The sequence below is a fragment of the Corythoichthys intestinalis genome, chromosome 2 (assembly GCF_030265065.1).
Source record: "Corythoichthys intestinalis isolate RoL2023-P3 chromosome 2, ASM3026506v1, whole genome shotgun sequence".
Lineage (NCBI taxonomy): Eukaryota > Metazoa > Chordata > Actinopteri > Syngnathiformes > Syngnathidae > Corythoichthys > Corythoichthys intestinalis.
The window spans coordinates 73,049,379-73,076,333 of NC_080396.1; the positions used below are offsets into that span (position 1 = coordinate 73,049,379).

Below are 26,955 nucleotides of genomic sequence, written 5' to 3' on the forward strand. Positions count from 1 at the left end.
TACCCCCCATCATAAAATTAAAATGATCACATCTCCGGTTATCCGTGGTTTATCAGTGTTAAACTAAAAACTGGGAGAGAGCACTTTCAAATAATGTTTACGACAACGCTCTATGTCAAATGTTTTTTTTTTAAGACACCACGTGATTGAACATGCCGGCGTGATCATAGGACTTCTGACTGCAAGCTTGTTTGTGGTCATGTGACTGTATAGTCACGTCTGATTGATGTAATGGAGTCATGTTGTTGTGACGTCTTGGTGAAAGTGATAGAACCACTGTGGCAAAAAATCAAGGAAAATATAGTATGTAGAATAAAGAGGAAAAATGGAAGGACTCTAGTGTAGGCCAAAGTCGCGTTTCTTTTTCACAAATCTACTCTTGTAAAACTAACAAGTATGGCACGGTAAAACTACTCTGAGAAGTACATTTGTCTCAAAAAGTTACCCACGTAAATGTAACTGAGTAAATGTTACTCGTTCGAAAGAAGAGGTTTGCTGTCTTGAGTGGCGTTCTATCTGAAAATTAAAACGTTTCTCGATCACTTTCAGCGAAAGGCCTTCTCAATGAAAAAGCAGTTCAGCCTTCCCAACGCACAGCACATGATCTCCACCATGGCCAAGATGGACTTCTATTCTAAACCACTGCTGGATATTTGCAGCCAAAGAATCGTAGGTATGATCAAGTATTTTGTCATTCACATAATCCAGGGGTGTCCAAACTTGCATGTATTTTTAAGTATTAATTATTGCTTGCCATTGACGGCGATAGATATCCAATCTACTTTGACTGGGAGGGCTGGCAGCGATCCCCCAGTCAAATTGAATTGGACGTCTGTCACCGTCAATGGCAATGAAATGTGATCATTCAATGCCAGCCTTCCCAATTGAAATGGATTTGATTATGATAACTGTCAATGAGAGTGAATGATGTAAGGGCTACAATCAACAAAATATTCCTGAGGTAATAAGATAAGCAATATAAGGGTTGTGACAATAAATCAAGATCGATAATAATAAGTAATATTGATATTTTGCATTCCAAAAGGTTATTGATATGCTCCCGCCAAGAATCGATAAAGTGGTATAAAAAAGTATCTGAACCTTTTGGAATTTCTCACATTTCTGCATAAAATCGCCATCAAATCTTATCTGATCTTTGTCAAAATCACACAGATGAATAAAGTGTCTGCTTTAACTAAAACCACGCAAACATTTATCGGTTTTCATATTTTAATGAGGATAGCATGCAAACAATGACAGAAGAAGGAAAAATAAGTGAACCCTTAGCCTAAGGCAGTACTTCTCAAATAGTGGGGCGCGCTCCCCCAGGGGGGCACAGAGCGATGCTGGGGGTGGCGCGTGTGACCTCGGGGAACATGCTTTTTTTTTTTTTTTTTTTCCCCGTACTAGAATAACGTGTACTTGCACATCCACTCAATGGGTGGCAGTGGTGCTCTCATTTTCAAAGTGCGCGCAGTATTTTTGAAGTAAGCAAGAGCACATGGAAGAGACTCATGAAGAGCTGGAGAGCTATGCGCTGTTTTCGAAAGCCGTTTTCTGGCCGGACTCACGCAGCGACCCACTGTCTTCTCTGGTTCTCACGTGTCCGACCGAGAAGTGCCATTTTCGGCTTGGGATCATCACGACGACCGCCCTCACCTACGGTTCTCCCTCGGCCGCCGAGAATTCGCTTTTTTTCGGGCCGTTTGACTTTTGGCTTTGACATTTTATACAGTGGTAGACAAGGAAAGACCACTGTTTACTGTGTCTAAAAATGATTATAGTGGACAGCCGGAAGCCAAATCAATTAAGACACCACTTAAAGACATTAGACCCCAATCTCATTGATAAGCAGCTTGGTTGTTTTTCAGCGAAAATGTGCCGAATATTGCCAACAATCGTCCTGCTTTGTCAGTGTTATATTAGTAAACCAGTGAGCACTGTTAGCATGCTCAGTGCAAAATAACTCCACTTCATTGCAAACTGGAGGTGATACTGGGAGCAGCGAGCAGCGAAAATAAAAACTGTCCTTCTGTCCAACGACACTTTTTTTTTTTTTTCCTTCTTCTATTCAGTTTTGTTTTTTCGGTCAAATTTTTTGGCATATTGTCCTCATGAGTTAATATTTCTAATCAATTTGAATTTGTTATTATTTACTGATTTTATTTTTCAGTATCAAATGGTCAAAAATGTACCTAGAGTGTATTTTTACAGTTTGGATGTGACTTTTTAAAATTTTTTAATTCAGGCAAATTGATGTGTGTTGTCTTTTCTGTTACAAATAAACAATGTTAATAAAGTTATACTTTATAAGTTGATCTCTGTTATTTTCTCAAATAGAAAAAAAGGATACAATTTGAAGCAGAGGCGTACTTATAATAGTAATAATATAGACAAATGATACTATTTACAGTGGCGGCAGAGTTTGGGGGGGCGCGAAACATTTACGTCTTCCTTGGGGGGGGCGTAACAGAAAATAATTGAGAAGCACTGGCCTAAGGAGACTTAAAGAGCACTTGAAAACAATTTTTACCAAACAATTTAAATCAAATGTGTGCCCAATTACTGATGAGTGGTTTAAAGCTGCCGTGCCTACTATAAAACACACACCTGGTAAGAATGAGAAGCATTGTCTGATGTGCATCATGGCTCTGTCAAAAGAGCCGTCTGAAGACCTGTGATCAAGGATTGTTGATTTGTATAAAGCTGGGAAAGGATACAAAACCATCTCTAAAAGTCTGGATGGTCATCAATCAACAGTCAGAGAAGTTGTCTGAAATGGAGAGAGTTTTGCACTGTTGCTTCTCTCCCAAGGAGTGGCCGTCCACCAAAGATGACGCAGAGACTTCAGCGCAGAATACTCAGATTGGTTAAAAAAAAAGGAACCCTAGAGTGTCTGCTAAAGACTTACAGAAATCACTGGCACAGTCCAATATCTCTGTCCACACATCAACTATATGTAAATTTATGGCCAAGAATGATGTTCATGGGAGGACTCCACGGAGGAAGCCACTGCTGTCTAAAAAAAACATGTTGCCCGTTTGATGTTCGCAAAAAGGCACTTGGACACTCCACAGAAGTTTTGGGAAAATATTTTCCGGACTGATGAAACCAAAGTTGAATTGTTTGGGAGTAACACACAGCGTCATGTGTGGAGGCAAAAGGGAACAGCTCACCAACATCAACACCTCATCCCCATTGTGAAGCATGGTGGAGGGAGCATCATGATTTGGGACTGTTTTGGTACCTCAGGGCCTGGACAACTTGCAAAAATTAATGGAAGAATGAATTCAAAGGTTTATCAGGATGTTTTGCAGGAAAACCTGAGGCTTCTGTCAGACAATTGAAGCTAAATAGAGGATGGATGCTGCATCAAGACAATGATCCAAAACACAGAAGTAAATCAACTTCATAATGGTTCCAGAAGAACAAAATACACGTTCTGGAGTGGCCAAGTCAAAGTCCAGACTTGAACCCCTTTGAGATGCTGTGGCATGACCTAAAGACACCAATTCATGCTTAACATCCTAGGAATCTGACTGAACTACAGCAGTTTTGTAGAGAAGAATGGGCCAGGATTAGTCCTGATCGATGTGCCAAACTGATCTGCAGCTAGAGAAAGTGTCAGGTTGAAGTTATTGCTGCCAAAAGGGTGGCCACAAAATATTAAATGTGATGGTTCACCTATTTACCCTCTTCTGTCATTGTGTGCATACTATCCTCATTAAAATATGAAAACCTATAAATGTTTGGGTGGTTTTAGTTAAAAGAGACAATTTTTTCATCTGTGTGATTTTGACAAATATCAGATCACATTTGATTGTGATTTTATGCAGAAATTCCAATAGGTTCAGATAATTTTTCATACCACTGTATATACAGGTTGAGACCAAAATTTGCCACTATAATAATGCCGATGTTAACCCATTGGCTGCCATTTGCTCCTTTCAGTCAAAATAAATTGGACGTCTAGCATTCACAGTGAAACCAAAGCATTCACAGCCAGTCTTCCCAGTTTTGGGGCATTTGAAGGTTACTTCAGGTTAATTTTGGGACATTCCTAGTTCATTTCCTCCTCATTTTGAGATCTTCCTAGGTAATTTCCTGTTAATTGACCCAAAATCAACAGGAAATGACCTATAAATGCCCCAAAATAAACAAGAAATGACCTAAAATGCCCCAAAGTTAATTCTATGGCTCCTACTAATGAACAGGAAAAGACCCAGAAATGCCCCAAAATCAACAAATAGTGACCTGAAATTAATAGGAAGTTACTCGCAAATGCCCTAAAATTAACAGGAAGTTACCCAGAAATGCCCCACAGTCAACAGGAAATGACGTCTACTCTTGATAAACTCATTGAAATTCACAGAAGGATGAAAAGAGCCTGTTTTCTGTTGATTAGTTATATTGTTTATTAATTGTACTGTTTAAGTTACTGTCTCCAGGTAGTGTTAAAATTGAGAATTACAACAGAATGTAGGCTGAACTCAAGCGTCTTCTGTGGGCCATATCCAAAGATATTTTCATCATATGCTGCGGGCCAGTAAAAACTGGGTAGCAGGCTGAAGTTGGCTATAGTTTGGACTATTGCTGCAACAATTAATCGATTAACTCGAGTATTCGATTAGAAAAAAATATTCGAATTAAATTTTATTCATTCGAGTATTCGTTTGAAGTGGCATTGTAATGGTTTGTTTTGAAAGTGTTTGCATTTAGTTTTATTGATTGGGGTGGATACACTGCCCTCTGGTCTGCCTCATTTCACATGGCTGAATCCAACTGCTCCCTGTTAAGACCAACGTAAGCTACGTTTTTGTTTGAGCTAATGTTTTTTTATGCATTCATAATTTAGTTCATAGGCATACTTAGCAGTTTTTTTGTGGGAATATGTGTCTGAATATTTTTTTAAGAGCATTGTAAAAAAAAAAAAACAAAGTTAGCATTTTACAGCAGTTAAATAGCAAAAGGCTGCTAGCTTAAGTTAGCCAATTGTTCTTTTGTTGTACATAGATTCTCATATTTTTTTTCTAATAAAATTTGAGGTTGAGCTCCGGTATTTTAATTTTTCATGTTACTTATCCGATTACTCGATTATTCGAACTAACTAGTTCATCGATTAATCGACAACTAAAATAATCGATAGCTGCAGCCCTAGTTTGGACACCCCTGATGTCAAGGTCTTGCTTTTTGACTGAGCCTATGTGCTCACGTGCAGAAGATCTGCACGGAACCCCTTTTAACAGACTCTTAAAAGTGATGTTGGCATGTCGGGAAGTGCGCTACAGAGACTTGGCGCTGCTGACGGGCATCTCTGACTACGTGGCCTCCACTGTCGATGTATGGACGCAAAAGGAGGTACGGTCACTGTTTTATTTTCTTGTCGGTGCATCAGCTATACTTTTTCTTTAAAAAAAAAAAACAAAAAACATTAGGGCTGTCCCAAACGACTAATTTCCTCCCAATTAGTCGGCAAATCTAATAATTTTTTTTTTTTTTTTTTACTAATTTAATAATGACATTTTTGTTAAAGCTTATTAATTCACAAAAAACATTCTGGAACACCTAAATTCTTTATTAACGTATCAATAAATAGCAAATATCAATAATAAATCACAAACAATGAGGTCAAATGCTGCTGGCATTAACTGATGCAAAAAAATGTTAACGGAAACACTGTGATGTTACCTTTTTAACAGGAGTCAAAACAATTCTTACTCTTTTTGCGGTATGTCATTGTCTATATTGTTCTAAATGTTAAAATTAATTGCAATGTCCCGGACAATCATTTTCAGAATACTTTGTGTGAGTTCAGATGCTCTTTCCAGTGTGCATTCCGCATTTTTTGGGGAGGGGAAAACTTCAACTTTTGTTTGTTTTAACCTGAAAATAGATAAAGCTGAGGGCACACTGAAATATTACCACAATTATTTTGAATGAAAGGCACACATAGTCATAGTAACAAAAATTAAATTTATAGTATTAATTTTATAGTATACTACTATATGTTTATCCACAATAATACAAGAATACTTTATAATATAAAGTAGCTAACATTAGTGCAGTCATGGATTACAGTAAGCAGGCCAGTACTGTGTTTCCATATATATTTTTATTATATTATGTATTTACAGGAGATATATATATATATTTTTCCCCAAAGTGGGACCTTCCATGATTCTAATACATTTAATAATAATAATAATAAAATATTATATAATCACATTTTTTTTAAATTAAATAAAAATGCACGTTGATACGACGCACATAAAGGCAACTTCAATTTTTTTAAAAATCGTTAGAAAGTTGTATGGACTTACAATCCGCTAGCTTGTTGTTTCTTGTTGTCTTCCGATATACACCTGGGTGACGGCGCTTCAAGTGTTCGTTCATAGCCGGCGTGCTACCGTGGTATGTATGGGGCAAAGAGTACACACAGTGGCACACTCCATATTTTCCTTGAAATAATTTCAGGCTCTGGCTAGTCTGGGCCTCTTTTTTTGGCTTTATGCCGCTTTCACCGTGTTACCAATACTGCCCTTCTTGGTAATTGGCGTTTTCAACTGCTCGCCGTAGTGAGAAGATTCACTTGACTCGTTGTCGTCGGTTCGTCCGATTTCCTCAGGAAGGCGGCGACGTGCATAAAAACACCGAGAGGCGTCGGATGGCTTTTTATGGATACTTTTATTGACCAAAACAAAAACAGCCACTTAACTCCGCGCTGCCCGCGCACTTTTCCAACTCTCACCGATCTCGTTCCCTCCCTCTCTCTCGCTCGCCCACTTTCTTTCTCTCCGCTCAGTCTGACAATGCTGGTCACATTGATAATAACAGCGGCCTCCTTGAGGGTGTCGGTAACAACCGCTTGCATCGCGAGCGCCCGCCATTCTAAATTTTATCTGCATCTAATTTTTTTTAACCCGTCATTACCCGTCGACGGTAATGGTAAATGGTGTTATACTTATGTTTTACCCGTCGACGCATTTACGTCATCGATGACGTCGACAACGTCGACTAGTCGGGACAGCTCTAATATACATATGTGTATATATATATATATATATATAATATTAGGGCCGTCAAAATTATCGCATTAACGCGCGGTAATTAATTTTTTTAATTAATCACGTTAAAATATTTGACGCAATTAACGCACATGTCCTGCTCAGACAGTGTTCTGCCTTTTGGTAAGTTTTACAGCAAGGTTTTTTGTACTGTCTAACAGCGAACTCTTGTGGTCGCTTTGCGACATGGTTTATTGCTTTCTTGCCAGTTCAATATGGGTGCACGACGTCTCGGGCTGACGTCTACGTTGTAATGTTGTGCTTATATGATCCTTGGACAAGATTTGTCCGTAAGTATGGTTGTTGTAAAGGATGTACATATTATGTTAGTAAGCGAAATGTTATATTTTTTGTATGAGACGCTTTTTGTTTATGTTTAGTGAACCTGTATAGCGTGCTAAGCTAACGTTGTTGCTAATGCAATGCTTGTGTACTTTTTTTTTTGTAGTTTCACTACGGTCTAAAGAGGACAGTGGTTTGAGGCCATTTTATTAATAAATCAGATGAAAAAGGAAGAAGTCTGATTGTTAAGGCATCGTTCACTAGCTGTCTAGCTTTGGAAAAAGTAGACGCTTCGGAGTGAGGACAGCATAGACAGATTTAATTGACAGTAGAGTGAAATGCCCACTACAGTCCTTATGTACCGTATGTTGAATGTATATATCCATCTTGTCTTATCTTTCCATTCCAACAAATTATTTTACAGAATATATATATAATTTACAGAAAAATATTGCATATTTTATAGATGGTTTGAATTACGATTAATTGCGATTAATTACGATTAATTAATTTTTAAGCTGTAATTAACTCGATTAAAATTTTTAATCGTTTGACAGCCCTAATATATATATATATATATATATATATATACACTGTATATATATATATATATATATATATATATATATATATATATATATATATATATATATATATACTGTATATAATTAAAATACATAAAATGTATAAAAATAATATGTATACAAAATAAGGGTGTAACGGTACATAGAGCAGGGCGGTAAACCGAAAATTTACCGTTACCGAAATTCTTCAAGATGACCGACGTAATTTTGACCATGTCGGTAAATTCGGTAATTTAATAAAACAAGAAAATATAGTCTTTTCATCCCGCTTTGACTCTGTGTTGTTCGGCTATGTTCATTCCCCTTTAAGAAAGCAGACAGTGTGCTTACGTATGGAGTCACGTGGTTTTCAGGAAGCCAAACAAACAGAAGCCCGGTAGGCTAACGCTAGCGGCTAACACTACAAGTAAACGGGATGAAGTCGGGCTTAAGTTAGCTTCGCCAAACTTTCACCCAACATTAAGTAAACTCTTGGCGGGTTCCAGACGAGCTTTCACCAGCTGTCCTCCCTGGTTCTCACGATATCAGGAGAGGATGCTTTCAGTGCTTTCTTCTGGTAGCCAAGCCACAGGCTAACGCTAGCGGCTAACAGCAGCTACAAATGAACGGGACGGAGTCGGATAGCGGCTCTAACCTTGTCGAAACGGCTGAAATTAATGAGTGGACTGGGCACGGACTTCATGTAGCAATCATTATGTCGCGTTATTTGGCATCTCTGTGTGATTTCTCTGAAAGCTTTCATGATGGTAAAGCCCTCAGCATAAAGTATAATCCAACAGTGAAGCCTATATATAATATGACAGTTTAATGGCCACAGCTAATTTCCTCTATGTGTTTGCTTTATTCTGCCATCATAAAACCTTAAATGTTTCATTGGCATCAGAGCAATACAGCTTTAATCTGGTTGTGTCTGTGTGTAGGGGTGCATGTATTAAAAAAATGTTTCGGAAAAAAAGAAAACCTGAAACCTTGACGTAAACACTTGTGTTGAATAATTATGTCACAGCAGCCATTACCAATAAGTTGTCTGAAGTGTACTGTTAAAGCTGCAAGTCATTTGTGTTAGAATGACATGTTTGCACAGTTGTCATTTTGATTTTTATAATGTTGTACATTTTTCAAGTCATACAAGCTGTTATAAATGTTCACCATAGAATTCTTATTGTTTACAAGATTTTTTTTTTTTTATACTTAATGTTTAGACTGCATGTGCAATTGTTAAATTGAAAGCTTTTAACGAGAAACGGTTAATTTGTATTCCATGCATTGATTCAAATTTTCAAATTATATAACAGTCCGCTTGGGCAAATTTATCGTTATTTATCGTTATCGAGGTAAATCTGCTCAATTTATCATGATACGTACTTAAGGCCATATCGCCCAGCCCTAACGGTACATGTATTTGTATTGAACCGTTTCGGTACGTGGTCCTCGGTTCGGAATGGAGGCGTACCGAACAAGTTTCTTACGTAATGTAACACTAACTTTTCGAGGCTGTGAGTCGATCGGGTTACAGTTTCTTTGTGTAGACTATATTTACTCCGTCTTCTCTACTATAATGAGGACCAACACGGTAGGACAGTATATAACCCAGAAACGGCGCGACAACGTGGCCGTCGCGAGAACGCAGTGAAATGCGGGCGGCGGGTGTTACAGTCAATCAGCCAATGCACACCAGTCACAGTGCAGCCACGTGTTAGACGCGTCCCAGAAGCGGCTCAACGCGACGCACGCGAAAAGAACGGCAGAGTTTATTATTTGACGCGAGACGCGACCCTCCTGCTTCAATACTACTACCGGTAGCTAGACTCGGGCAGACCGGAAGTCTCTCGTGTAAAAATTCGGTGGATCCAGTCGATTTTCAAACTAATATGCAATCGTAACCCACTTTTTGAGTCCATCAGATCTCTTGAGTGGTCGACCGGGGCACATTTGACTTGTCTTTGTTGATTTACTGCTTTCTTCTCTGCTATAATAACCAACACGGCCCCGCGTTCAATACAAAACCCTCCTACCACAACAAAACAAGTAGGAACTAATATTCACATAGCAACTAAAGTTATACAACATAAAATATACAATATACTAAATGAATACTACATCACATTTGTAAATTATAAACACATAATAAAATAAATAATAGCCCATTGAAATAAAATGAAATGAGCTAAAACACCTGTAATTAAATAATAAGAATAATACAAAGATCCTGCTTACACAATTAAATTTATTAATTTCTGTGTGGCACTTGAGAAAATCCACCAATAAAGCTTTTGAAACCCGTTCATAAGAAAGAAAAATGATTCATTGAGGCATTTCATTTGTAAAAATACATGTTAAAATCTTTGTCATTGGGATTGCTTTTCTCTTTAGCACAGGACTTCTTTTTTCGTCTTTCTTTCAGAAAGAAAGCTGACCAATACGCGGGTTCTGAAAGGCAAATTGTTTTCTGAAATTGAAATCTTAAATTGGCAGTTTGGAAAAAGCACCCTTCAAATATCAGAGACCTGGAGCAGTTGGCCAAAGAAGAATGGTCTAAAATTCCAGCAGAGCATTGTAAGAAACTCACTGATGGATACCGGAAGCGGTTGTTCGCAGTTATTTTGTCTAAAGTTTGTGCTAACAAGTATTAGGCTGAGGGTGCCAATTCTTTTGTCCGGCCCTTTTTTGGAGTTTTGTTTAAAATGTTAATGATTTTATATTTTTTCCTTTCTGAGTTTTTTCATTGCAAACAAAATAAATGAAGATATTGCTACCAAAGCATTTGTAATTGCAATCATTTTCTGGGAAAAAACTGAGCATTATCTGACGGAATTGCTGGGGTGCCAATACTTTTGGCCAGCAGTGTATTATATCGCAGTATATCGCCAAACGATATTTTGTCCAAAATATGCTATGAATGCTCATGTTTTCACGTATAACATCTGGACTGGACATCTAGTGCCGTTGATGGTATCTAATGAATTCAATGAGTGCCCTATACGGGTTTGAAAAAAAAAGTCATAATTCATTCATGCATGAAAGAGATAAACCCAATCTAGTAATCTTCCCTCATTGTAGGTAGTCATCTTCCTGTCTACCTTTGAGAGCTTTGGCTTTTCTTCTGGGTCACTAATGGAGGCTTTTGCCCAAAAAGTCATGGCCAACCCAGACACGCTGACGCTTAAAGACCTTCTATGCGTCCTCAAGGTGTACTCGTCCCTCAACTATTCCCCTCAGCATGACAGAGAGACGTATGTTCTTCATTCTATTCAGATTTCTCAGCTAACAAATACCACCCAAGCTGACGTTTGGCTGTTTTCTTGTTCCAGCTTTCTGCAAAGTCTCAATCAGACTCTGGATTTCTACCTGCCCAGAATGTCCGATTACCAACTGTTTAAGGCTTGTTATTGTCTCTCCCTTCTTGGATACTTTCCATCGGCGCCGATAGAGAAACTCCTTCAGGGTTCCACCTTAGAAATGCTGAGTTCCAGAGGTACGGAAAAAACTTTGTCAGTCAGTGTCACATCAATTGACCTTTCGCAAAAGGTCCAACTCCCTTAGTTTTGGTTACTTTGTCACTCCAAAGACACAAGCCAGGAATGTTTTAAGTGATTCATTTTGGAGCAAAACCAGTGCAACATCCTTCAGATTGAGACAAAAGGCTTTACAATATGCAGCGGAGAGTTGTATTGAAAATATAAAAAATTATAGCAAGCTGCTGAGGCAAAAGAGTTGGGATACTATGGTGTGAAAATGCAGCTTCATTTATACTAGGGATACAAATGTCACCCTTTGAAAAAAAAAAAAAAAATGACCCACATACTCCTTGAGTACCTCGTGTCCAATTTCGATATACCTCTGCAACTTCTTAAGCCTTTTCCGTAAAATATTGTAGATGGCAATCTCAAAACCACCAAATCAATCAATTAGACAATGGGGCATTCAAGAGTTTGTCGGATTATGTTCCCTTAACACCTTCTGTAGGACGTATGATTGGTTGATGGCTATTCAGGAGGGCGAGTTAGAAGGAACTGATTAATCTGAATTGTCTTTACAGCAGATAGGCATCTCAAGAAACTGGAGCAAATGGTTCAAACGGTGCACATGTGCCTCCGTCTTGACCGTCCTGTACTGTCTCAGACTGCGGGGGTCCCCGCATGCGTGCTGGGTGAAGTGACATCCGGGCATTCGGCGGAAAATCAGCGACTCTCGCGGGTACTGCGAAGGGTGTTGTCCCACCGAGCAGATGTAGCTCTTCAGGAAATGGTGGTGGTGGAGAACGTTTACTTTCTAGGTAATAAGATACTTGAGCAGTACATACATTAAAATATATACTGTATATAGGGCAGGTGTCTGAAACTTGTGGCCCCGGGGTGAATTTCAGTCCCCGGAACAATATTTTACGGCCCCATTTTGACGTCCAAATAGTATTAGTGTTGCGTATTCTGCGGCAGGCAATGAAAAAATATATAAACCATTTGAAATGAAATGAATATCAGTTTAACATTTTGGGGGAAAAATCAAATAGAAATAAAAGAAAAAAAAGCCTTGGATATTAAATATATTATATACTGTAATTCTAAATAAAATAAATAATTTTGAAAACTTCAAAAAATAAAATAAATTAATAAATGGAAATAGACATCCAATCCATCTTATCTGGGAGGGAAGAATATTTCAATATTAAAAAAAACAACAATAATATTGATAGTAATACTGTTTTTTGTTTTAACCCTTTCATGCATGAATTGTGTTTTTTTTTCTTTCATGTTAACATTACATTTATATGGGACAGAGGGGAACAAACTTGTAGCTTGGGGGGCCAATTGCGGCCCAAGGGACTATATTTTATGGCCCCCTTTTAACACCCAGTTGTACTATTCATGCTGAGTGCTTGTATTTTGTGATGGGCAATTTAAAAAAAAAGGTTATTTTAAATACATTTAATTAATTGAACAATCAATTTGAGGTAGAAAAATATCAATTATTTAAATAGGAAAAACTACTTTTAAAAAATTTAAAAATGCCATGAGTAATAAAAATTATACTGTATATAATTTAAAAAGAAATGGAAGAAAGAAAAAAAAAACAACAAAAAAAACAATATACACAACAATAAGTGGCCCGTTCGCATTTTTTAACCTTTAATATGTCTAAATGTTTTTAATATGATTGTAGTGACCTTGAGTGCCAGAAAGGCGCCTGGAAATAAAATGTATTAATATTATTTTGCGCAGGGGTTTTTATTTATTCATTTTTATAGCTTAACTCTTTAATTGCCATTGACAGCAATAGGCGTCCAAACCATTTTGACCATGGTGGGCTGGAAGCGAATGTCCGATTGAAATGACTTGGACGTCCACTGGCGTTTTCAATATCAATTTCCCTCTTTTACTATCTACCACAGCACACTCTGTGACCTGGGCTGGCAATGAACGAGTTAAGATATAATAACATTTGAAAAGGTGTTCACTGTCACTGTCCCAACATATTTTACTCTTTCTTTACTAGACGCTGTGATTAGCAAAACTATGATCAACCAAACTTCGGACGAAGAAAAACAAGCACAAAGGTAAGATGAGAGTTGCCCGATGTGAAAGTGTAGTGAAGTCATTGCTGTTTAGCCGATAAGCCTCATAGGAGAAACTTTTAATTTTAAACTTTTCGATGTGCGTTCTACTAAAAGTGTTTCTATTGAGATATCAGAAGCAGTATTGTTTTTGGCAGCCCTTTTAATTTTCATCTTGGTCTTTTGGACAATAATACTTATTAGTCTTGGTCATATTTAAGTCATCTCAAAATGTCATATTTTAGTCATCTCAAAATGTGTTTGTCTCCGTCTAGTTTTTGTTGACGCAAACTCAAGACTAATTTTGTCTAGTTTTAGTTGATGTTTCAAAAAAAAAAAAAAAGTTTTCATCTGTAAAATTTAAAAAATCTACTCCAATGATAAATGCATAAATAAAGGTTCCCAACTATTTCAAATAAGCATTGACAGACAAGCACATTGTAGCGTCTAGAAGGACAATGCCAACTTGGTGATAATACGCAGCAGGAAAACAGTACATTATTTTCAATGAATTCTACCCACCTGTACGTTACAAACTGTGTGTAAGAAAAGATGTCCTATATGGAGGTAGATTTGTGTCTTTATTATTCAATCAAAAAAAAAGTTGCTTCAATCAAATAAAAAGTTGCTTCAATCAAAATATATATTTTTATTCGAAGAAAAAGTCACTTCAATCAAAAAAAATGTGTTTGAATGCAAAAATAAATTTGAAACTCAAAAAAATGTATTTGAAAACTATTTTTTGTTGAATGAAAAAACATTTTTAAGTCAAGTTTTTTTTTTAATTGAAACAACTTTTTTGATTGAAGTCATGTAATTTTGCGTTTGGACCACATTTTGGCTAGGACATTTGTGTCTTTATTATTCAATCAAAAAATAAGTTGCTTCAGACAAAAAAAATATATCACTTCAATCAAAAATAAAGTTCAATCGTAGAAAAAAAGGTTTGAATGTGAAAAAATATTTGAGACTCAGAATTTCGCATTTCGAACACTTCATTTTTAATTGAAACTGTTTTCTTTGATCGAAGCAATCCTTTTTGTGTTTGAGCCATATTATGGGTAGGACATTTGTGTCTAAATCATTCAATCCCAATTAAAGTTGCTTCAATCAGAAAAACTAGTCAAAGAAAAAAAACCTTTTGCAATAATATTTTTTTTGAAAATATTAAAAAAAAAAAAATTCTTTGAAAATATCTTTTTTAATTTGAAATATATATTTTTTTATTGATGTGTCACTTTTTTTGAAAAGCAAAAGGTTTTAAACTTTTTTTTTTTAAAGTGGAAAAAGTTTTGAATGCCCTTTTGTTTTGAAGTGAAAAAAGTTTTGAAGGCACTTTTTTCGATTGAATCATTTTGACACAAAGAGCCAACTTCAACGCTACTTCCGACATGTTTGAGTGGCAGGTGACTACACCAATGGCATAAAAGCAGGAGGGAAGAATAATGGCTACCAGGGCTCCATCCAGCCATCGGACTCTGATGGAGTCCAAGCCGAAAATAGGGCACCGCTACAGGGGTGTGACATCAGTGAGTGCTCGCGATGGTAAGGTGCCCTGTCGCGGCACACTGGTGGACCCCGATATCACCCCCTAAGCACAGAGGCCGGCTGTCGAGTGGACGGCCCGCGAGTAACACGACACTCATTCAAAGCTGAAGCGACGGGGCTCCTGGCGCGGACGCCAGTGACTCGCCGGTAGTCCACCCACTTACTGACCAGGCTAGTGTCGGGCCACTCGCCGGCCACTCCCGTACCGGCGCGTCGCGACACTGCGGTTGGACACAGATTGCCAACCGTCAGGGCAGCGGGTGAAGTTCCCCGTGTTCCCTGCAACAGGGCACCGTACCATTGCGGGCACTCGCCGATGCGAGAAATGCAAATTTCTGAGTCTCAAATATTTTTTCACATTCAGACCTTTTTTCTACGATTTTTTTTTTTTTTTTGATTGATTGAAGTGATTTTTCTTTTGAAAATATAGATTTTTTTGTTTGAAGCAACTTATTTTTTGATTGAATAATAAAGACACAAATGTCCTAGCCAAAATGTGGTCCAAACACAAAATTACATTACTTCAATCAAAAAAGTTGTTTCAATCAAAAAAAAAAAAAAAAACCTGACTTAAATTAAAAAAAAATAATAATAAAATCAATCAAGGAAAAATAGTTTTCAAATAAATTTTTTTGAGTTTCAAATTTATTTTTGCATTCAAACACATTTTTTTTTTGATTGAGGTGACTTTTTCTTCGATTGAAAATATATATTGTGATTGAAGCAAGTTTTATTTGATTGAAGCAACTTTTTTTTTGATTGAATAATAAAGACAGAAACCTACCTCCATTGTCCTAGAGTTTAAGATGACGCTCGCTGTTAGCATTAGCCTAATACCAATGCAAATGTTATGCCAATGCTACGTGTTATATTTAGTGTGTAGTAATCACTCAGCACAAACATTTAAAGGCTTAAGCAACATTGCATATTCTCTCTGGCCAAGATAAGAAAACAAATCCTAACGTGTGTGCAAGCCTTCAGACTGGTGGAAGCTGCACTGGTGAGTGAAAGGTGTGCAGCACGGCCGAAGAGCGACACAAGCAGACACTGCTACGATGCAGACTAACTACACATAAAATGTCACACATTATGAACATATGACGGAAACCATTGAGCATTTTCGTCTCGTCAAAAACTTGCATTACCATACAGTGCCCTCCATAATTATTGGCTCCCCTGGTTAAGATGTGTTTTTTTAGCTTCTAACATTTTTTTTTAATTCAAATAATATGGGACCTTGATGGAAAAAAAGAGAAAAAGCCAACCTTCAATACAAGTGCATTTATTCAGTGGGGAAAAAATCCCACATAAAGAAATAATTATTCGACATCAAATAATGTGTGTCACAACTATTAGCACTCCTGGTGTTAATACTTTGTACAACCCCCTTTTGCCAACAAAACAAGGTCTGGGAACTGAGATGGCCATGGGAGGAGCTTGATTTTGTGTCTGGTGAACCAATTCTGTGTAGATCTGGCCATATGTTTAATTCAATTAAATTGATTTGTATAGCCCTGGATCACAACAACGTTGTCTCAAAGGGCTTTAGGCTTTTAGGGTCATTGTCTTGCTGAAAGACCTAGTGATGACCCATCTTCAGCTTTCGGGCAGAGGGCAACAGATTTTGATTTAAAATGTCCTGGTATTTCAAAGCATTCATGATGCCATGCACCCTAACAAGGTTCCCAGGGCCTTTGGAAGTGAAACAGCCCCACAGCATCACTGACCCAACCTCATACTTCACAGTGGGTATGAGGTGCTTTTCAGCATGCGCATCTTTCGTGGCACGCCAGACCCACTTAAAGTGTTTGTTGCCAAAAAGCTCAATCTTGGTGTCATCTGACCAAAGCACACGGTCCCAGGCTTCAACTGGAACCGTCCCAAAGCACAACTGGGACGGTCCCAGTTGAAGCCTGGGACCGTCCCAGTTCGTTCGTTCCCAACAAGGGTGGGGGCGCTAGTGGACAAGTATCCGTAGGCCTTTTAACACTTTCGCTTGCCGCTGAACACGAATGTGTGGGTGTGTGCGGGGAGCAAGTTGAATTTTTTTTTTTTTTTTTTTTTTGTGGGCCTCTCCTGACAAACGGCTGGCTGAGATATTTTAACACTTAAAACACTACAGTATATTACAGCTCCACACATCATCTTACCTTTCTGTTTGACCCTCCCCTCACCCAACCTTGCCCACTTTACCCCTGCAAACCGGGCCCCTTAGAGGTGCACCCCCCTAAGTTCCGCCCCAGGTACCTACAACCCCTCTAGTGCAATAAGTTGCCAACTCAGAGCCAACTGAGTAAACTGTTAGATGTATGAAATAACTGGTACTTCTATACAAAGACAAACTAGACTAGATAAACCTCTTGTCACTGTTCTAGAATGGCAGTTCTTTGTCCGGCTCCCTCTGCTTTCTGCTTCGGTACAACCCACCCCCGAGGTCCGCTAGCTGTCAAACTTCGCCATTTAAAGATTCTAGGCTATCTTCCAATTATGGTAAGAGGAGTCACAAGACTAGTATAAGACTATCACCCAAATGATACCCTTGTACTAAGTGATGTTACCCTGCTCACTCCCCAGATAACCGAACAGGAACTGACGTGTGAAGAGAAGGCGGCACAAATCCTCACAGAGCGGATTTTTACAGAAATTCCGGCACCGACATGACCATAGCCATAAGTAACATTTATTGTCAATAAATAAATTGAGACTCATTTACAGTGCCTGTCATAAGTATACATGCCCTTGGATGTTTTCCCTTTTTATTGCATTCATAAATCAATTGTGGTCAAAACAATTTGGCATTTTTAACACAAACATTTATTGGGAAAAAAATATGTACAGTGGTATGAAAAAGTATCTAAAGCTTTTGGAATCTCTCACATTTCTGCATAAAATCACCATCAAATGTCATCTGATCTTTCTAAACATAGCACTGATGTAAAAACAGTGTTTGCTTTAACTAAAACCACCCAAACATTGCAAACAATTATTGAAGGGGGGAAAATAAGTGAACCCTCTGCCTAAGGAGACTTAAAGAGCAATTGAAAACAATTTTTACCCAAAAAATTAAGTCAGGTGTGTGCCCAATCACTGATGAGTGGTTTGAAGCTACCTTGCCCACTATAAAACACACACCTGGTAAGATCTGAAGACCTGCGATCAAGGATTGTTGATTTGTATAAAGCTGGGAAAGGATACAAAACCATCTCTAAAAGTCTGGATGTTCATCAATCGACAGTCAGAGATGTTTTCTCCAAATGGAGAGAGTTTGGCACTGTTGCTTCTCTCCCAAGGAGTGGCGGTCCATCAAAGATAATGCCAAGAATTCAGCGCAGAATACTCAGAGAGGTAAAAAAGAACCCTAGAGTCTCTTCTAAAGACTTACAGAAATCACTGGCACAGTCCAATCTCTCTGTCCACAAATCAACTATATGTAAAACTAAAGCCAAGAATGGTGTTCATGGGAGGACTCCGTGAAGGAAGCCACTGCTGTCTAAAAAAAAACAACAACATTGTTGCGCGGTTAATGTTTGCAAAAAGGCACTTAGATACGCTACAGAAGTTTTTGGAGAAGTTTTGGTAAAAAATATTTTGTGGACTGATGAAACCAAAGTTGAATTGTTTGGGAGTAACACACAATGTCATATGTGGAGGAAAAATGGAACAGCTCACCAACATCAACACTTCATCCCCACCGTGAAGCATGGTGGAGGGAGCATCATGATTTGGGGCTGTTTTGCTTCCTCAGGGATGTTTTGAAGTTTGACCTGAGGTCATCTGTCAGACAGTTGAAGCTAAAAAGAGGATGGATGCTGCAACAAGACAATGATCCAAAACACAGAAGTAAATCAATTTCAAAATGGTTTCAGAAGCACAAAATACACGCTGTGGAGTGGCCAAGTCAAGACTTGAACCCCATTAAGATGCTGTGGCATGCCAGACATCCAGTGAATCTGACTGAACTACAGCAGTTTTGTAGAGAAAAATGGGCCAAGATTAGTCCTGACTCCTGATCGATGTGCCAGACTGATCTGCAGCTGCAGGAAGTGTCTGGTTGAAGTAATTGCTGCCAAAGGGGTTGGGGGGGGGGGGCAAAAAAACTTTAAATGTGATGGTTCACTTACTTATTTTTCCCCCTTCTGTCATTGTTTGCGTCCGATCTTCATTAAAATATGAAAACCTATACATGTTTGGGTGGTTTTAGTTAAAGCATCTGTTATTTTGACAAAGATCAGATCACATTTGATGGAGGCCGGAGTCACCAGACAGGACCCAGGTGCAGACTATGCAAAGAGGCCCTTGAGACAGTCCAGCACATCACAGCAGGGTGTAAGATGCTGGCAGGCAAGGTATACATGGAACGTCATAACCAGATAGCACGCATAGTGTACAGCAACATCTGTGAGAGACCCCAGAGTCAAGGTGGGCAACACCTCCAAATAGGGATGGGAATTGATAGGATTTTTACGATTCCGATTCCATTATCGATATTGCTTAACGATTCGATTCTTTATCGATTCTCTTATTGATTCTAATTTGGGGAAAAAGAACAAACGTTTTGATTGACATTGAGTTTGTTTAATCAGAAGTCACAACCTTACAAACTCACAACAAGGTCAAAAGAGGCCCAAAGCCTCCATATTAACTGTGGCAATAAGTGGCAAATGCACAAGAATGTGTAACATTTTACTGAAACATTTTTCTAATAAAAAATATTGGTATATATTGGCATATAGGTCGTTGGTCTGCCGTTAGCAATATGTGTTAAACTTGCAGGGGTCCCCAAACTTTTTCCAGTGAGGGCCGCATAACTTTTCCCTTCTCTGATGACTGGCTGGGGTCAGTTTGTAACAGAAAAAGTGTGACGATTGCAGGAGTGTCTAAATGTAAAAAATTGTTGTTTTCTCCAGAAAGCCACAATCAAATAACCCTTTCTGTATTCTTAACGGAACAAAAGTAAATAAAATAAAAATAATAATATAATATAATAATAATTAATAATAATAACACTATTAATCAAATAGATAATAACCAAATAACCCTCTCTGAGTTCTTCACAGAAAAAGGCCAGAAAATAATTAACACTATTGAGAAATTTTTTTTTTCAAAATGCTCTCTGGTATTGGTCAGGGGCCCGGACCAAATGTCGGGGCGGGCCATACTCGGCCCGTGGGCCGTAGTTTGGGGACCCTGTTAAAGTGTATTATTTACCAGTATAGACCCCACTCACATGACGTCACAACCACGCCTCCGCGCCATATTGTCCGTCAGGTCGTCGTGTTTATGCATTACCGCTACATAAATTCCTCCTATTATGGCGTGTTTTTCTGCTCGTTAACATTAATAATCATAATGGTGAAGGCGTGTGTGGCGGTTGGTTGCAGTATCAGAGAAGATAGACGGAGAGACTTGAAATTCTACTGTATTCCGAGAGACCCGGAGAGGAGAGCGAGATGGACTGCTGCAATTCGACGAGAAAACTGGGAACCAAACGATCACCACAGATTATGTAGTAGTCATTTTATATCTGGTAAGATGCATTTAATATATATTTAGAGGGTTTTGGGCTGACAACCACAATTAAGATCATTGCGAGGCTAATCGCCGACAACATACAGTTTCAAATTCAAGATGCTTATTTCTTCCACCATCATTATATTTTGAATAATATTTAGCTGGTACCAAGTGAAAGAAGCTGGCCTCGTCTACGGATCATCAGTTAAACAGGTGTGTCCAAACCTTTTGCAAAGGGGGCCAGATTTGGTGTGGTAAAAATGCGGGGGCTACCTTGGCTGATTTACATGAACAATATTCATTCATTCATTTTCCATGCCGCTTTTTTTCCTCATGAGGGTCGTGGAGGTGCTGGAGCCTATTCCAGCTAACTATGGGCAGTAGGCAGGGGACACCCTGAATATTTAAACACATTTTAGCAAGCCCTTCTGTGTGTCACATTTGCTTTATTGTTTTTTTTAATTCATAATTTCAACAATCTCGTCTTTGTGGCGTTCTCTTTCGACACTCGGGCTCTTGCGAAATACTGCTGCTGTGAAATTAAACTAGCTTCAAGTTGCTATAATTTCTTGCTGCGTATCTTCCCTGTAATGTTGCTGTGCATGTCAGCGTGTCTTGTTCGGTAATATCATTATCGCGTCACATCGAACTGTTTGAAAACAGCAACTGTCTCTTTGCAAATGAGGCAGACACAGTTGTTGCGTGTTTTATTGAAGAAATAGTCCAATATCCACCTATCTTTGAAGCGTCGGCCATCGCAGTCAACTTTTTTTTTTTTGATTGTCGCCATTTTGGAAAATTGGAAGTAAAGGGTCACACGGGGTAATGTTGCTTAGAGTGCTGCTCTTAAAGTTTTTCAAACTTTCGTGAGAATAGGCTGATTTTGTGTGGACAAGATAGTTGGAGATATCAGGGTAGCAGATGTCAGGCAGAGACGGCGAAGACAGCGGTCGAAAAATATCGATGTAGGCATAAAATATGGATCTGGCGAATGGATAGACTGAAGCTTTTCCACATAACGCCTTTTATGCAACGCATCCAATGAGTTTACAGCGTCTGAAAGCACCGGGGCTTCCATGAATTGCACTATAAATTGCACGACAAATTGCAACCATTGAGAATACGGATAAACAATGACGGACAATATCGTGGCCGGATACAGAGACACGTCATTGTGTGACGTTGGTGAGTGGGGTCTATATTGAAATACATGCCTTTTAGTTTTTATGGTGCTTTCACGCTCAAGTGGGGGCGCCCTTGCGCTTCTTCACGCGAAGAAGAACGCGCTCACGCGAAGAAGAAGAAATGCCGCATCCAAGCCAGTGAGCGAGTTAGTGAGAGAGCGAAGCACTGCTACGACCCTACGTTCTTTGTTAATGCTTGTAAAATATCTACAGAGGCAACGCCTGTATGTATCATCTTTTGTGTTGTTGTTGTGTGTTTCCACTCGCGATCGGACACTTAAATCCAGTTGTGTAGTGGTTTGAACGATGTGCTAATGCTAGTGAACGCATGCTAACGGTTTTGTTATTACTGAATTAGCAGCTAATCATCGCTGATTTACGTTGAGGCAAACCTATTTGTTATTTGGGACGAAATTGACTTGTTTCATTTCTATTTTTACTTCCACTCTTCAAGTGATGGTTGAATAAAGTCAGCAAATTATACCAACGTCTTCTGTATCGTCATTTCGGAGTTTAGCTAGCTGTATAGCTGTCTCTGTGAGGACAGTGCAGTCTATTCCCTTCCGATGCAGTTATCTGCACCTTCCCTCCCGATGCAGTTATCTCCACCTTGCAATGATTGCAAGTCGTTTTGTTGTAATTTTTCCTCGTGAAGTGAAGACACACTTTAGAGCGTTTGAACCTACGTGCTGTCATTGTTATGGTTACGGCTGCAATGCTCGTGCTAAACCATCGTAACCTTTCATTTTCACCCTCTTTCCTGGTGAAATGTAGCCAAACTTTGGAGCGGGTGGTTCTTGGCGCCATGCTAGTTTGATGCGTTTGGACAACAAGACGGTCACGACGCAATATGCGTCTTCAGGACTCGTTAAAGGGATCGTTAAGGCTTTTTCATTGTGATGTCGAGGCCTCGAAACACTAGGAACCGGTTCCGAATTGGAATCGGATTTCGATTCCCATCCCTACCTCCAAAGGTGGTCGAGAACAACCGAGCCAAGATCCTGTGGGACTTCCAGATTTAGACAGAAAAACTGGTGATGGCCAACCAGCCTGACATAGTGGTGGTGGATAAACATCAGGAGACAGCAGTATTGATAGATGTAGCAATCCCGGGCAATAGCAATTTCAGGAAAAAAACACGAAAAGCTGGAGAAATATCAAGGGTTGAAGGAAGAGTGGGGAGTGAAGGCAACAGTGGTGCCAGTAGTGATCAGGACACTAGGGGCAGTAACCCCCAATCTGGGTGCATGGCTCCAACAGATACCTGGAAAAATGTCCGACATCTCCGTTCAGAAGAGCGCAATCCTAGGGACAGCTAAGATCCTGCGCAGAACCCTCAAGCTCCCAGGCCTCTGGGAGGACCCGAGATTGAAAGGAGAGACCATAGCGCCCGGATGGGCGAGACAACAATTTTCATATATATATACAGTGGGGCAAATAAGTATTTAGTCAACACTAATTGTGCAAGTTCTCCCACTTGAAAATATTAGAGAGGCCTGTAATTGTCAACATGGGTAAACCTCAACCATGAGAGACAGAATGTGGAAAAAAAAAACCAGAAAATCACATTGTTTGATTTTGTTTGATTTGATTTATTTGCAAATCATGTTGGAAAATAAGTATTGTATTGGTCAATACCAAAAGTTAATCTCAATACTTTGTTATGTACAATTTGTTGGCAGTAACGGAGGCCAAACGTGTTCTGTAACTCTTCACAAGCTTTTTACACACTGTTGCTGGTATTTTGACCCATTCCTCCATGCAGATCTCCTCTAGAGCAGTGATGTTTTGGGGCTGTCGTTGGGCAACACGGACTTTCAACTCCCTCCACAGATTTTCTATGGGGTTGAGATCTGGAGACTGGCTAGGCCACTCCAGGACCTTGAAATGCTTCTTACGAAGCCACTCCTTTGTTGCCCTGGCTGGGTGTTTAGGATCATTGTCATGCTGAAAGACCCAGCCAGGTTTCATCTTCAATGCCCTTGCTGATGGAAGGAGATTTTCACTCAAAATCTCTCGATACATGGCCCCATTCATTCTTTCCTTTACACAGATCAGTTGTCCCGGTCCCTTTGCAGAAAAACAGCCCCAAAACATGATGTTTCCACCCCATGCTTCACAGTGGGTATGGTGTTCTTCGGATGCAATTCAGTATTCTTTCTCCTCCAAACACGAGAACCTGTGTTTCTACCAAAAAGTTCTATTTTGGCTTCATCTGACCATAACGCATTCTCCCAGTCCTCTTCTGGATCATCCAAATGCTCTCTAGCGAACCGCAGACGGGCCTGGACGTGTACTTTCTTCAGCAGGGAGACACGTCTGGCAGTGCAGGATTTGAGTCCCTGGCGGCGCATTGTGTTACTGATAGTAGCCTTTGTTACTGTGGTCCCAGCTCTCTTTAGGTCATTCACTAGGTCCACCCCGTGTGGTTCTGGGATTTTTGCTCACCTTTCTTGTTATCATTTTGACGCCACGGGGTGAGAACTTGCATGGAGTCCCAAATAGAGGGAGATCATCAGTGGTCTTGTATGTCTTCCATTTTCTAATAATTGCTTCCACAGTTGATTTCTTTACACCAAGTGTTTTACCTATTGCAGATTCAGTCTTCCCAGCCTGGTGCAGTTCTACAATTTTGTCTCTGGTGTCCTTCGACAGCTCTTTGGTCTTGGCCATAGTGGAGTTTGGAGTGTGACTGACTGAAGGTGTGGACAGGTGTCTTTTATACTGATGATGAGTTAAAACAGGTGCCATTAATACAGGTAACGAGTGGAGCCTTGTTAGACCTGGTTAGAAGAAGTTAGACCTCTTTGACAGCCAGAAATCTTGCTTGTTTGTAGGTGACCACATACTTATTTTCCACTGTAATTTGGAAATTCTTTAAAAATCAAACAATGTGATTTTCTGTATTTTTTTTCACATTCTGTCTCTCATGGTTAAGGTTGACCCATGTTGACAATTAAAGGCCTCGCTAATCTTTTCAAGTAGGAGAACTTGCACAATTGGTGGTTGACTAAATACTTATTTGCCCCATTGTGTATACATATACAGTATATATATATATATATTAGGGCTGTCAAAATTAACGCGTTAACGGGCGGGAATTAATTTTTTAAATTAATCACGTTAAAATATTTAACGCAATTAACGCATGCGCGGAATGACCCACTCAAGCATTGCCGCGAACAGACTACAATGGCGCCGTTTGAAGTATATTGAGAGCTAAGGGCAGAGACAAGCAAGTGGAGTGGAATGTGGATGCACTGTTATTTTCAGTGTGACCGGCATTGTCAGATTGAGTAGTGAGGAAGAAAGTGGTCGAGCGAGAGAGGGGGCGAGAGAGTAGAGAAAGTGCGCGTTTAGCGCAGGCCCAAGTGCTGCTGTTACTCACATACTTTTGTTATTTTAATAAAAGTATTCACAAAAAGCCATCTAATGCCTCTCGGTGTTTGTATGTTCACCGCCGTCTTCCTCAGAAGGTAATCGGACGAATTGAGCCATTTGACGTCAAATGAGTCAACATGATTCACCGATCCAATGATGTCCATAGCACTACCAATTTCCATGCAGGATGAATAGGTAATGCAGACAGTTATTGGAGCCGCGTAATTTATTGGGTTACGAAGTAGCATTTCTTCCACTATTGTTTAACTATTGCAGCAAGCAATATATGGAAGAATAGCTAGAAACAACATGTTTTGTATTAAACGCAGAGAAGATATATCCTTTGCAGCAACCACTGTGACTCATGGTGGCTCAAATTCCCATCATGCATTTGGGCAGTTAAGAACATTTAAATCGCTATAGTATCATTTAGTGAAAACACAACAAAAGTAATATTCCTATCTCTCAAAAATAAAATGTTCACAAAAAGAAAAGCGCTCAATGCAAAGAGATTCCCAATGAAAATAGCTATGCAAAATAATACGCTATTCAAACATTAAGTTTACCTAAAAAAATACACTAGATGGCAAAATTTAGTCACAATATACAAACTATCAAAATTACTATAACTTGTACTCACATTTATCTTTTATGAATTAAAAGTCTCTCTATCCGTGGATCCCTTTCACAGAAAGAATGTTAATGTCGTCTTGTGGATTTATTGTTATGATAAACAAACACTGTACTTATGTACAGTATGTTGAATGTATATATCCGTCTTATCTTTCCATTCCAACAATAATTTACAGAAAAATATGGCATATGTTAGAGATGGTTTGAATTGTGATTAATTGCGATTAATTAATTTTTAAGCTGTAATTAAATCAATTAAAATTTTTAAACGTTTGACAGCCCTAATATATATATGTATATATATATATATATATCTCAATGCTCTTTGCCAGATGGACCTAAACACAATGTCCCAGAGGTGTTCTATTGGATTTAGGTGAGGCGAACATGGGGCCAGTCAATGTTATCAATTCCATTTTCCTTCAGGAACTGTTGCATACTAAAGCCACGTGAAGTTGGGCATTGTCGTGGACGAGGAGGAACCCAAGTCCCACTGCACAAGCGTAGCTTATGACAATGAGTCCAAAGATTTCATCCCGATACCTAATAGCAGTCAGGGTGCCATCATCTAACCTGTAGAGAGCTATGTGTCCTTCCAGGGATATGCCTTCCCTGACCATCACTGACCCACCACCACACCGGCCAGTTGCAGGCAGCATAACATTCTCCATGGGATCTCTGGACCCTTTCACGTCTGTCGCATGTGCTCAGGTTGAACCTGCTTTCATCGGTGAAGAGCACAGAGCCAGTGGCAAAGTTGCAAATTCTGGTGGCTTATGGCAAATGCCAATCAAGCTCTATGGTGATTGGCAGCGAACACAAGGCTCACTACAGGATGTCAGGCCCTCAGGCCATCGTCATGGACCCGTTTTTGATTGTTTGGTCAGAAACATTCACACCAGTGGCCTGGTGGAGGTCATTTTGTAGGGCTCTGGCAGTGTTCATCCTGTTCCTCCTTGAACAAAGGAGTAGATACAGACCCTGCTAAGGGTTTAAGGATCTTTTACGGCCCTGTCCAGTTCTGCTGGAGTAACTACCTCTCCCCGGGAATCTCCTACAGGACAACAGGTTGGTCCTCAGACCGTCCAGGAACTAAGTGATGTGCTGGTCCAGATCTGGGTTGAAATCCCTCAGGAGAACATCCGGCACCTCATCAGGAGCATGCCCAGGCGTTGGAGGGAGGTCATACAAGCATGTAGTGGCCAAACACACTACTA

At 39.3% G+C, this 26,955-nt stretch overlaps 1 protein-coding gene across 6 annotated transcripts in view; it reads left to right on the top strand.

The window, feature by feature from the left end:
* The window catches only part of fastkd2 (FAST kinase domains 2), a 37,612-nt gene extending 14,429 nt beyond the window's left edge, over nt 1-23,183 (top strand). For 4 of the 6 annotated variants that reach the window (XM_057819249.1, XM_057819247.1, XM_057819243.1 and 1 more), the window contains exons 5-12: nt 550-673; nt 5,219-5,358; nt 10,991-11,163; nt 11,242-11,405; nt 11,970-12,206; nt 13,424-13,484; nt 17,405-17,519; nt 17,604-23,183. In XM_057819249.1, the coding sequence (XP_057675232.1) occupies nt 550-673; nt 5,219-5,358; nt 10,991-11,163; nt 11,242-11,405; nt 11,970-12,206; nt 13,424-13,484; nt 17,405-17,519; nt 17,604-17,690 (1,101 nt within the window). In that variant the 3' untranslated portion in view covers nt 17,691-23,183. The remainder of the gene's footprint in view (nt 1-549; nt 674-5,218; nt 5,359-10,990; nt 11,164-11,241; nt 11,406-11,969; nt 12,207-13,423; nt 13,485-17,404; nt 17,520-17,603) is intronic. The other 2 variants (XM_057819237.1, XM_057819227.1) reach the window with 2 other exon arrangements.
* Nucleotides 23,184-26,955: the final 3,772 nt, after the last annotated feature.